This window comes from Sminthopsis crassicaudata, chromosome 2 (genome assembly GCF_048593235.1).
Source record: "Sminthopsis crassicaudata isolate SCR6 chromosome 2, ASM4859323v1, whole genome shotgun sequence".
NCBI classification, from domain to species: domain Eukaryota; kingdom Metazoa; phylum Chordata; class Mammalia; order Dasyuromorphia; family Dasyuridae; genus Sminthopsis; species Sminthopsis crassicaudata.
In genome coordinates, this window is record NC_133618.1 from 196,298,058 (window position 1) to 196,311,523 (window position 13,466).

General features: G+C 32.9%; 1 protein-coding gene across 3 annotated transcripts in view; it reads left to right on the top strand.

Moving 5' to 3' along the window:
- The window catches only part of TRAPPC12 (trafficking protein particle complex subunit 12), a 140,627-nt gene that overhangs the window by 28,844 nt on the left and 98,317 nt on the right, over positions 1-13,466 (top strand). The window contains exons 3-4 of one of the 3 annotated variants that reach the window (XM_074288047.1): positions 3,657-3,773; positions 4,396-4,494. The exons of 1 other annotated variant lie outside the window; for it this stretch is intronic. In XM_074288047.1, the coding sequence (XP_074144148.1) occupies positions 3,657-3,773; positions 4,396-4,494 (216 nt within the window). The remainder of the gene's footprint in view (positions 1-3,656; positions 3,774-4,395; positions 4,495-13,466) is intronic. One more of the 3 variants, XM_074288048.1, reaches the window with a different exon arrangement.

Sequence of the window (13,466 nt, forward strand, 5' to 3'; positions counted from 1 at the left end):
CTATACTCAGAGGTCAGTTATAAGGGAATTGAATTGAATTTTTATTTCCTTTGAATCCCAACATAGCATCTTCTTTTGCTGTTGCAAATCAAAGTGGTTGCTTGGGAAACATCTTGGTAAATAGAAATTTTTAAGAGAATTTTTCCCAAAATAATATCAGCTTTTCACATATAATGAATGTGCTAGATTAACAAATGTTTACTCATGTAGTATGTGACCCAGCAGCTAGAAAATCACCCTGCATAAGCATTTTCTTCTTTCCCAGATAAAACAAAAGAACTTTTAAGATACCTTGAAGTACGAGAAGTTTAAGATTGGATAAAAAAAATTTTTAAAGTTTCTATGGCTTCACTTTTGTGAAGCTTATTAAGAAAAATTATTATAACTTAAAAGTAGCTTGTTATACCTTGATTTTTCTGAATATGACATTTTGAGTTTTCTTTCCAGATTTTCTAGTTTTTGATGACATTTTTACGCTTTTCCTAAGAGCTCCAGAAGCTTGAACGTTTAACATTATTTACTTTTAAATAGCCTTAATGATGATGTAAGTTAAAAGAGTTTTTAGATTACTAATTGAAAATTTCATATATTTCCCTGCCAAAAGAGAAACAAATCCATTTTCATCTGAATATGCATGAATTGCTTTTTCTTCTCTTTAAAAAAAGTAAGAGAATTGGAGGATAGGAGAAAATAAATAGGGAAATGGCTTATTAGCCTTCTTTGCCAAAAAAAAAAAAAAAAAAGAAAAGAAAAAGAAAAAAGAACAAATTTTTAAAAAAACAACTAAATTTTGATTTTAAAAATCCTATTATTTTAGAGCTAGAAGAGACATAATAAGACTTACTCCACATACATTGGGAACTAACGAGTGGATTTTAGGATTTTACCTGGCAGGTGTTAAGGACTGTCAAAGGGTCTCATGAATTTCTTTTTTTTTTGAGTTGCCATATTTTCCCAAACACTGGACAGGAGGCCCTGAATGTCAAGGACAAAGAACTTCCCCCTTTCTCTTAGCAACATAATTTGTTGTTTGCATTCCAAATTAGACTCCCTGTGTGTCCTTGATAGTCAAGACAGGTACCATTCAGTCTGTGCTATGCTGAGAAACTGCATATGCAACTGGGAACCTTGTAGATAAGCGGACCAATTTATCTTTGTAGTCTAGCAATTCCTAAGGGAAAAGAATGCAGTTTTGTCTTTGCCTTCCTTCTCCCCTTTGGGAGGGTTTATGTCCTTTTCCCAGCCTTTCTATAACTTTCCCTCCCCCATGCTAAGCCCCTTTAAGTGGAGAGTTGTCTATTCTACTTTGTTGAAAATGCAAATTACTGTTATGGATTGTGAATTCTTTGGGTTCCACATGCATGCCCTTTTTCTTGTAATAAACCTAGTTTTCATATAAGTTTCATGAAGTTGTGAATGTCTATTCACACAACTCTAAGCTAGTTACCATTGAACTGCCCCTCTGAGGTTTGCCAGCATTTTCTTCAGGATGGAAAGTACAGATGATGGTAGCATTTATTCTTCAGCTCAAATTCTGTGACTGATTCTTTTGTTCTTTACTTTTGAGAACTTTATATAAGATTCCTCATAATTCCTGGGAATCTCAAAGTTTAGAGAAAATAAAAAATTGCTCTTTCCTCCCCAAAGTTTGGTTATTCATTGTGATGAAATCTGATAGACTGCCAGAACATTAGAAACAGAAGAAACCATAGAGGTCATCAAGTCCATGCCTTTCAGTTCATTTAAGCCCAATTTATTATATCATTATATCATAATTATATCATAAGCCTCTCAATTTCTATCTTTCTCTCTTTTTTAAACATGTGAGGAAATGTGGATTGTCTAAAGGTTAATAGCATTTCTATGAATAGATATAAACATGGGCCTTTGGAATCACTCAGGAAGCTCTCCTCTCAAATCATACTTGCTACTTAATCACAAAAGTCAGACTACAAAAACTCATCTTCATCAGTGGAAATCATATCTACACTGGGAGATCAATACAATAATGAACTCATAGATCCAGACTCCTTCCTTCCCTCAAAAAGAAAAAAAAAAAAAAATCCAGCCTGTATTCCAGTATTCAGTCCCTCCTGTCTTTCTTTATCAGTTCATTCACGTGGAGGTATAAATAACTGATAGAACTTAAAGTATTAACTTGGAGTGGGAGAGAATCATTTTAGTAAAAAAAAAAAATTAAACCTCAAAAAAAATGAAAATGTTACAATTGCAGTCTTCAGAAAGTAAGTGAAAGGTATTTGAGGAACGGAGGATTTTCTCAGAGAACTAAGTCATAGCACTTAGTCATTCAGCTAGTATTTTAAAGTAAATAATATGTTCCAGGCACTATGCTAACCGCAAGAGATAACAAAAGAAAAAAAAATAAAATAAAATTCTTGTTCTTAAGGAGTTCACAGTCTAATGGGAAAAACAATATCCATACAACTATATTGTATTTCTATGTATGTATATATACAGACATATACATTGGGAAGAGTCTCAGAAATTAAGGAAGGCTGGGAAAGGATTCTTGCAGCAGATAGAATTTAAGCTGAAATCTGAAGGAAGTCAGGAGATATAGATGAGAAAGAAGAGCATGCAGCTAGTGAAAATGTTTGGAGGCAGAGATGGAATTTCAGGATTTGTTTCTATCAAATGGAAAAAGGAAGTAACTAATTTGCTTAAATTTACATAACTAGTTACTGGCAGAACTAGAATGGCCATCTCCTAATTCCCAGAGTTACACAGCTAATAATTGCCTAAGGCTGAAATTGAACTCAGATCTTCCTGAAATTGAACTCCAGGAATAATACTCCATCTGCTACACTCCCTAAATGCCTATTGACCCTAACTATATGAAGTTTGTAATACAGGATGAAAAATTTCATAAATAAAAAATATGTAATACTATATAGTCAGTATACAATAATTATAGTGCACAGTTTTAATATAATAAGAAAGATGTAATATGCTATACAAAGCCAACTAAAGGGAAGGTAATTTTCAACTGGAAAGAACCAACGAAAGCTAAATGGTAGGGAAATGACTTATTTGGTTTATTTTGAAGATGGTTCATACTATGCCATTTAAAATGTCTTAAATATCTAGTACTATTTTATTCATGGGAATATCCCATTGAGAAATTAATGAGTTCAGAACAGTTGAATTTTCAATTAACTTGGAGAATATCTTTAGTTTCAAATTTTGTTTCTAAAATATATTTATTCACTTGCCCTTGCCTACAGCATAGTGAATGTGTTTGAATGATCCTTTGGATGTTTCAGTGCCTTGGGGACATCAATGATTTTTCCACAAAACAGATATGGAAATAAGGTGTAGGAAATTAAACTGAATGGGTACTTGAACCCTGGGCTTACTGAGGAAGGTGTTTTTTTGGAAAGAATTTCTGGTACCTTGTGTTTTTATAACATCTTTTTTTCCCTCAAAGTACTATACAGACCACTTAACACCACTCAAGGAAAATTCAATTTAATAAGAATTCTGTTTAATTTCATTTTATATCTTCTACATCACCTCCCCCCAAGTAAAATTTTTGAATGGGAAGAAGCCATATTTTTTATTTATTGAAGGTTTCAGTTAGTTGAGTTGGATTGACATTTTCCTATAGTACATATTTTTTCTTATGGACATTTTAGGGAGATGCAGTTAAAGATTTGATGCTTCGTTTCCTCGGTGAACAAGCTGCAGCAAAGAGACAAGTTTTGAATGCTAACTCAGTGGAACAATCTTTTGTTGGATTGAAACAGCTAATTGTAAGTAACACAGTGTTTGAAATACTGCACATCATTATTTTGTGATATCTTGCCCCACAATATTTTTGAAGCCATTTGAGTTATTCAGAACTATCCAGATAATGGAATAAGACAATTATATTATCAGATTAATTATGCTTTGTTGCATAAAGTGACAAAGGTATGTACAAGTTGATATTAACCCAATTATTTCCATGTTGTGTTTCCTCATGTTAGGTTATGTTTTTTGAGGGCAGGGGCTATTTTCACTTTTCTTTGTATCTTTAGTACTTGAACAAAGAATTTAGCATCTAGCATTTAATAAATGTTTTTATTGATTGAAATTACCTTGAATGAAATAAAATATTTAGTATTGATGTATATTTGACCATCAGTGTTGTTTGTGATAATTAATTTATATTGGTATTGTATCAAAAAAGATAAAATTTTGGGAGAAAAAAATATTTGGGAGAAAAAAAATGATTTACTAGATTATTGAATAGAAAACACTAAATATTTGATCATAGAAGATAGAAAGGATAGGAACTGCACTTATAATTTCATTAGTATTTCCTCCTACCAATGGAAATAGCCAACTTTTCGACAGTTACCTAGATTACAAAGAGATTAAATTACTTTCCAGGGTCACAGAGCCAATATTTCAGAGGTGGGACTTGGGAAACCAAGTTTTCCTAGCAATGAGGCTGGTTCTCTGCTGTACCACAGTCTCTCTCTGAACAAGGTACATTCTTAAGTAATCTTGATTTTTTATTTTTAACTTGTTGGAAAAGACTCAAATTGCTATAAAATTGCTATATTTTTCTTTCCTTAATTTAAAGTTAAGAATTTGGACGAAATTGGTTCTTGCCTACGTGTGAATATGTAGGATACAATTTTTTTTTGGTAAGAAAGAGTCTGTACATGTATATCAGTACCAGCTTTACATTGATAAAAGATATATCTCTTTGGGTAGAATATATGAGAATATGTTACATTCTTGAAAAAAATTAAGCATTCTCTATGTCTCCATAAAAGAAATTGGAGTTACCTGAACCCAAATTCTTAAAAAAAATACAGCCTTTATTCTGACTACTTTTTTAGTCCTCACTTTTAGGAATGAATGATATGAATCAAACTGGTAATGGATGTAATTTGTTTATGTCCTTTAATATCTATACTAGTGTTTTGTTGCTAAATAATCAAACTGAATTTGGACAAAGAATCCAAATGTGGTTTGTTTTTGAGGAGAGTTTTTTCTTAGTGGTTCTTTTGTTTTGTTTTGTTTTTTGTAATCTATTCCTAGCTCCTCTTTCCCTTCCCATTCACAGCCCTTAGATTGAGAAAAGGGAAAAATAAACCTTTGTTATAAATATTATATTCATTTTCTCATACCAGTTATGTCTTAAGAATTTATGTCTCATTCTGTAGCTTGAGTATCACTTCTCAGAAAACAGCTAGCATGCTTCATTATTAAAACTTTGGATCATGGGTTGATCATTGTATTTTCAGAGTTAAATCTTTCAGAATTGTTTGTCTTTATAGAGTTGTGACTGTATAAATAGTTCTCTTCATTTTGGGTCAGTTCATACAAATCTTGCCAGGTTTTTCTCAAGCCCTTTTGTCATTTCTTAGGATAGTAATATTACATAATATGTTCAGCCATTTTCTAATTGATTTCTTTAGCTTTCAATTGTTTTCTATAACAAAGAGAACTGCTATAAATTTTGTAGTGGTTTAGTCATTTTCAGTTGTGCTTGATTCTTTGTGACCCCTTTTGGGGGTTTTCTTGGCAGAGATACTGAATGGTTGATCTTTTCCTTCTCCAGCTTATCTGACAGATGAGGAACTGTGGCAAACCAGGGTTTAAGTGACTCACAGGGTTAAACAGCTAGTAAGTTTGTGAGACAAGATTTGAATTCAGGTCTTCCTGACAACAGGGTCAGTACTCTATCCACTGTACTGTTTAGCTTCTCTCAACTTTTGTACTTACTTGTCATTTTCTTCCCTCTTTAATGTTTGAGAATTAGATTCCAAATGACCTGACAAATCACAAACAAACACAACCATACTCGTTTTATCATTCCAGTCTCATTGTACATTATTCCCCTTCCTACATAGAGTGCAGTATGTACTGCTAATCTTCTCTGTGTTCCTCATGGGCAACATTCTACCTCCTTTTACTTTGCTTTTACACGGGCTAAATCCCCACCTAAAACATACTCCCTCCTCTCCTGTGCCTTCTGTGGACAGCATATTCATAGGCTTCTGTGAAGCCTTTACACAATCCTCTTAACCACTGGTGCCTTCTTTCTCAAGCTCTAGCCTATATTTTCCCTGTTTTTTAACTACTTGTATATATTTCTATTCATTCTCATTGTACTTATCCCATACATATATACATGTCCTTGTCTCTCCAGTTAGGATGTAAGTGCCTTGAGCATAGAAATTGTTTTATTTATATCCCTAGTACCGAGCACAGTAGTTGACTATGATTAATTGATTGATTTAATGAAAGATTTAACTTAATATCAAGGCTTACTTTTTTATTCGATTTTATATTTGATTTAAATAGAACTTTGGTCTCAGGTGCATTAAGAGCTCATGGGGTTAAACATAGTTTACTCAGTATTCTGACAAATTTTTTTCCTTAATGTTAATTTAGTCTGGTTTTATTATTAATAATGACATGGTGGGAATCAGCTTTTTTCTTTGCACAAATGATTCATAGTAAAGTCCCTAATAAGATTACAAGATTTCCCATCCTTTTCTTCTTTCACATTAGAGATTTAGTACTAGGAATAGATACAAGTATTAAGTTGAATACTTTTAACACTTGAACCTAAAAAATCCTCATTTAGGTATAGTTTTGTGACCTCTGAGTTATCGTTGGAAGATTACTTGGTGACTTTCCAGGTTTTAGAATGTAGTCAATGTACCATCTGCCTAAGTGAGTTGACTGCCCAGAGAACCTGGTGATCATTATTGATTTTAATTTACAAGACCCTTTCAAGATAATGTAAACATAGATTCAGTAATTTTTAGGAATTTTTAGCCAAGGATAACCCTTCACATATGACTAGAACTCAAAATCTTTCCCTATTGATTTTGCATCTGTTTTTCCCTTTTTATATTCTAAATTTAGTGAATTTTACCTCTTCTCTCTAATAGTTGCAAGAACTGTAAAACTTTTCTGTTTTATTTTAGAAGTAGCTCCTCCTATCTTTCATTATAAAATCCATCTTATCACCAGTCCCTATGCTTTCTTTTCCCCAATTTTTGTCTCTCCAGATACCTTTGAGAACATTTTGAGAAGCATTAATAGAAAGATGAACACTAAGTATGTTGAATTTAGTCCCCATTCTAAGACTATGTATGTGTTACATTTTTGTGTACATAAATGACTTGAAATATATCTTACTTGTCAGTAAGGAGTTGTTTTTTCTCATTTTATTAGTGGTTTTCTGTGAAGGTCCAGTCGTCTCTAGGTCTGCCTTCTCAACTCACTCCCAGACTAGACTACTCTCCAGACCAATGCTACCCTCTTTTATCTTCGTAGAGATTGTAGTGAGAACTCAACTGGGCTTGTAAGAAAATACTTCAACCAATGAACTTGCTCCTTTTAAAGGTTGTGTAAACTCCCCCAAAAGACCAGAAATAAAGGTTTGAATTCTGAGCTAGAGAATTGCCCAGACAACCTGAGTTCTCACCTTGTAATCCTAACATCTCCCCCTTTCTTTTGATTTAGAACATAGGATGGTCATGACCTTGAAACATAAATCCATCAATATGGGAGGTATTACACATAATTACATAAAGACATAGTAACATAACACATGCTAAAAGTATGTAACAAATAACATGATCAAATAATCATAAATTGAGAATTTATACATGTCCATAAGTCCATTCATTGTCCATTAGTCTCATCTTGTGTTAGGAAATCCAATGATTCCTGCTGGTTTTAAAGTTCATTAACAGTCTTATCTTGTGTTAGGGAATCTTTAACACTCTCCTTATCAGCCATGCTCTTTCAGTGTCATATGTTTCTTAGATCTTCTCCTTTGTTTTGAGGTTTTTCTCTTTTTCTGTCTCTCTCTGATGAACAAGGTGAATATGGCTCGTTGGCACCCATCTGATTCCTTCTCCATCTGAAGAAATACAAGCAAACCCTCTCCCCCAGGCAGTTAACCTATCTGGTCCCTTCCATTCACCACTTTCTGGGTCTCTTCACATCACCTGGTGATTATCTAAGGACAATAGAGCTGCTTGCACTGGACACTGCCTTTCTGGTTGGTTATAAAACCTGTCTGCCGGAGCCATTGCATCTTTGTCAAAAATTAGAAAATTAATGGTATAGAGAACTAAATTTAGAAGTTCTCTAGGGTTATATAATATATAATTCTGAGTTAGAGAATTGCCCAGACAACCTGAGTTCTTACCTTGCAATCCTTAACAGTTTTCTATATGCTTCTACTTTTCTGAGTCCCAAATGGGACATTCAACCCCATTGATTTTGACCACAGTAGAACATGTCTTTTCCATTTAACTTAGCCAACAGTAATAGTAGTCTGAGAATATAAAAATTTAAATTGTTTGAGTTTAGTGACTCCCACTTACCTTATTATAAAAGCAAATGATGGGACAGCTAGTTAGTATAGTGGAGAGAGTACCAGCCCTGAAATCAGGACCTGAGTTCCAATCTGACTTCAGATTAACACTTTCTGGCTGTATAACCCTGGGCAAGTCCCAACTGCCTCAGCAAAAAAAAAAAAAAAAAAAAAAAAAAAAAAAAAAAAAAAGGAAATGATAATGATTTACTTTATTTATAACACCACGTAAGAATTTGAGATCATTTTTATTTTAAAAAAATTACTTTTCCTAGGGATCTTCTTTGTTGATAGATAAGACAGCATGCTCTAGTAATAGTGCCTAAATTTGAAATTTGGAAACCCAAATATACACGCACACATGTTTTCATCTCCGGATCTGTCCAAAATAAAAATTTTTGCTGTTGATACCTAGAACATAGTTACCTAGAATTAACTAAACAGGAAATAATAGTAATTAGGAATCCTTTTTAAAATTGTCGTCATCTTTTTTTATTCTGATTCAAGGTTGTTTTTTTGTTCCATTCTTTTTTTTTTTTTTTCCAATCTTTATGGAGAATAAACTTCACTCTTTGGTGAGTTATTTTTGTTAGATTTTCCTCTTAATTTTATATATTTATATATGTCTTGTATGTACCACACAGATACTTATATACACATATATATACATATACATATATATATAATGTTAAGTTTTTTTTTTAATGTATTACTTTTAGGCATCTCTAAAAATGAAAAATGTGAAGGCAACAGTTATATACAAAATTAGCATTAAAGTTGTTAAAATAGACAAAAGTTTCAGCTAAAAAGAGAATCCCAGAGATATCTTACATGAATAAGACCTTTCCTTAGATCTCATAGGATTGCCAGTAATATTAGTATAGTTAAGAGAAGCCTTAGATTTTAGTCTTATGGACTTTCTGAGACAAGTGTTTTGTTCATTTGGGTCTTCCTCCAGGCTTTTTTCCACAAGTTTTTCCCTTGAGCTGCATTAAGATTTGAAGAAGCGGGGCAGCTAGGTGGCGCAGTGGATAGAGCACCAGCCCTGAATTCAGGAGGATCTGAGTTCAAATCTGGTCTCAGACACTTAACACTTTCTCGCTGTGTGACCCTGGGCAAGTCACTTAACCCCAGCCTCAAAAAAAAAAAAAAAAAAAAAAAAGATTTGAAGAAGCCCTGGAGAGTTATTCTTTAACAGTAATGGACTCACTAATGAACTCAGATTTGTGGTCTCAGTTTTTTATTTCCTCCTTCTGTAAGTACATGACTTTCACTATTCGTAGGAGAATACTTTGTTTTCATTCTCTCCTTCCCTTCTATTTGTTTTTCTGTTCTTCCTTGCTCCTTTTCCACAAAAAAAAAAAAAAAAAAAAAAAATTCTCATTAACAAGATCATATATATGAATGAAAAGCATACTTTAAGGACAGCTAGTTGGTAAAGTGCATAGAGCATCCTTCTTGAAGTCAGGAGGACTTAAATGAAATTCAATCCAGCTTCAGATACTTAACCTTATGAAGGCTTTTCAAACACTATTGTGAAAATGGGTAGTATATGGAAACATGTGATCCTGGGTAAGTCATTTAAACCACAGTTGCCCCATCCAAAAAAGAAAAAAAAAAAGGCAATTATTAAGCATGTGTGCCATATATATTTAGAGGAAAGACAATAGGAGTTTGATATTCTACTTTTCCTTTTCCCATTAGGGTTTTGATACTGTCATTCTAGAAAAACTCAAACCTACCTGGTGATAAAGAAAATTAGTCATTTATTTAAGGTCAAGGAATATTGCTCTATTTAGCAAGGGATCCTAGGGGAAAACCAAACACACACATACACACACAGAACAGGTAGAAAGCAAATATTTCAGTCATTGTTATAATTTGCATTTTAATACTTTTCAAAAGATCTTTAGGACAACATCTTTTTTTACAACTAACATTGATTTTTAACACTAAAAACTACAAGTGAGAATGAATAAGGGCAGCTAGGTAATGCAGGGGATAGAGAGCCCTTCCTCTGCAATCTGGAGGACTTGGATTCAAATCTTATCTCAGATTCTTGACATTTAACTAGCTGTGGGACCTTGGAAAGTTACTTAACTTTGCCTCAGAAAAAAATAGAAAGGAAGGAGGTGGGGGGGAAGCATTTATTAGTTCCTACTGTGTGCTTAGTGTTATGTTTAATACTGGGATGAAGCAAGACAGTTTTTGCTTCAAGGAACATATTCTTTTTTGTTCTTTTTTTTTTTTTTTTTTTTTCCTAATAGTATTTCCCCCCAATTATTTATCAAGAAAATTTTTGGCATTCATTTTTGAGATTTTGAGTTCAAAATTTTTCTCTCTTCTTCCCCTACTCATTTCCTAAAATGGTAAGCAATTCAACATAGGTTATACACGTGCTATCATGAGAAATATATTTCCATATTACTCACAGTTGTGAAATAAGTATCAAAAGGGGGAAAAAACATGAAAAAAAAATAAAGTAAATGAAAAAGTATTCAGTTTTGTATTTGCTCTCATTTTAAAAGTATTTTTATTTAAAATTTTTTAAAGTAAAATCATTTGGTTTTATAGCATTTATATAACATTTTAAAGTTTACAAAGCAATTTGTGTACTGTCTCATTTGCTTCTGACAAACAATCCTGTGAAGTAGAATTTTTAATATTTTACAGGTGAGGAAACCAAGATTCGAGAAAGTCAGTGCCCCAAAAATTTACCTCTGAAAAGATAATGTTCTTAGAGTTGCCTATAGTCCAGATAAGAAGTCCAGAGAAAGCCATATAAAGAAAACCAGACCCTAAAGGATAATAATTCTAGCACCTTCTTTGAATATTATTCCTAATTAAAATCAATAGAAATTATATTGATAGTTTAACCAAAATTTTATAAAACTCAAATGTTTCTTGATTGAGTCACTAGAATTACAAATAGAAATTACTAAGTATAGAGCCTTATAAATACTAATTATAAAAACTGAGTTCAACAAATGATATGGGTTTCAGATAGCACTTCAAGAAGGAATAATATAAAGTTTTAGAGTAATGTTGCATCTGAGTTGCATTCATTCAAACTTCCAGTTTCCCTCTTCTCCATTAAAAGTTACTTGATAATAAAGGCTATAGAATGAAGGTTCTAGGAATCTTTGGCTTCTCCACTTAATATTGCAAATGAGATCCTTGGATAGTGAACACTAATCTTAGAATAAATACTATAAACTGTTACTGGATTTTAAAATATCAATCAAAAGTATAATCATTGTAGGGGTGAAAATAGGTATAATACTTGAACCCATTAAAAATTTCACTCCAGAAGCTCAAAATATTAACTCCTTTGACAAAGTGCAATAACAATAGGCTTTCCTAAGAAATGAATTAATCATCTCTGGGAATTTATATGAAGGCTTTTCAAACACTATTGTGAAAATGGGTAATAAATGCGAGCATAGGTTTCCCATGATTTCTTCTGATGAAGAAGTAGATATATTGACTTTGATAAATGCAGTGAATACTTTTCTTTTCATGCATATTAAATGCCTATTTTTTGGATACCATAAGTGTTCATCAACAATGACTTGTGGATTTTGTCAATTATGTATTATATAATCATGACAGAGTGAAAAGTACGTTGATAAACCTGTCCCCCTTTTTTAACTTTGTTTTATTTAATCGTAAATCACAAACCTAATGTTGCCTTTTGCTTTTAGTATTTCCTTTAGATGTAATCCAACCCATATCATCTAATTTCCTTAAAGGTCAGTAGGACAGTGATAAAATTCAATGATCTTCCCTTATCATTGACTATAAGCATTTGGAATGCTATCTCCACACTAAGGCCCATTTTAGATATTATGATTGGTTGATTTTATTTTTTATATTTTCTCTCTCTAGAAGGAAACCTTCATACTTCTTATTTTGTGATCTGAAACAAACTCTATTCTTTCAGAATGCTTTAGCTTGAATTATTATTATGTCCCTTCTGAGCAGTAGTTAGATAGGTAGATAGGTAGGTAGATAGATATGAGGTAGACAGTAGATAGGTAGAAAAGAAAGAAGGAAGATAGATATGTCTCTTTTTCATGTTTTTCATTGTTTTCAATTGTTACAAGCAAATTTAACATTGATTTTGTCAATGTAATTGGAAACATTGCTTTTTCAAGTTTGTTATATTTGAGAGAGACACAAGTTTAAATTGTTTTTTCCCATTGTTAATGCCCTCTGGGAATCAGTATTTGACCCGACCTGCGGGTCTCGAACTAAGGGGGTCTGAAGCCACGTGCAACCTGTAAGCAAAGCTAGTAAGGCAACAACCTGGGAATGGGTGAAGAAAGCAAGAGGCGGAGACAACTCTGTGCAAAGCAGAATAGCTCATTTATTGAAGGAAAGTACAAGGCTTATATATGTTTCCAGAGTATAGGTTTGAAAAAACAGTTCTGTGACTATGTGACTAGGGGAACGTTTGATGATTAAGGAACATCTGGTGTTAGATATGTGTGACCTTGTGATATTTTATGGCAGGATGCTCTCAGGCTAAGAAAGAATGCTTTATTGCTAACACCTGGGCTTAATGACCTTCAAGGCAGGATGTTCTCATGCTTCACTGTATTGCTTATCAGTTCTTTGGTATTTGGGGTGTGGGGCAGAGGCTCCAGCAAGTATTTTTCCCTTTTACATATACAAAATACTAGTTACTAAAGCAGATACTGATACTCTGATCATTTTTTAAATAATAGCTGTCTATTTTTCAAAATACATAAAAAGATAGCCTTCAATATTCACCCTTGCAAAACCTTTTGTTCCAAATTTTTCTCCCTCTCCCCTTCCCCTAGGCAGCAAGTAATCCAATATAGAATAACATTTGCAGTTCTTCTAAACCTATTTCCTCATTTATCATGCTGCACAAGAAAAATCAGATCAAAAAGGGGGGGGGAATGAGAGGAAAAAACCCAAGCAAACAACAACAACAAAAAAATGAAAATATTTGTGATTCATATTCAGTCCCCATAGTCCTCTCTCTGGATACAGATGGCTTTCTTCATCACAAGTTTGTGGAATTGGTTTGAATCACCTCATTGTGGGAAAAAAAAAAACAAGTCTCACAGTTGAACAT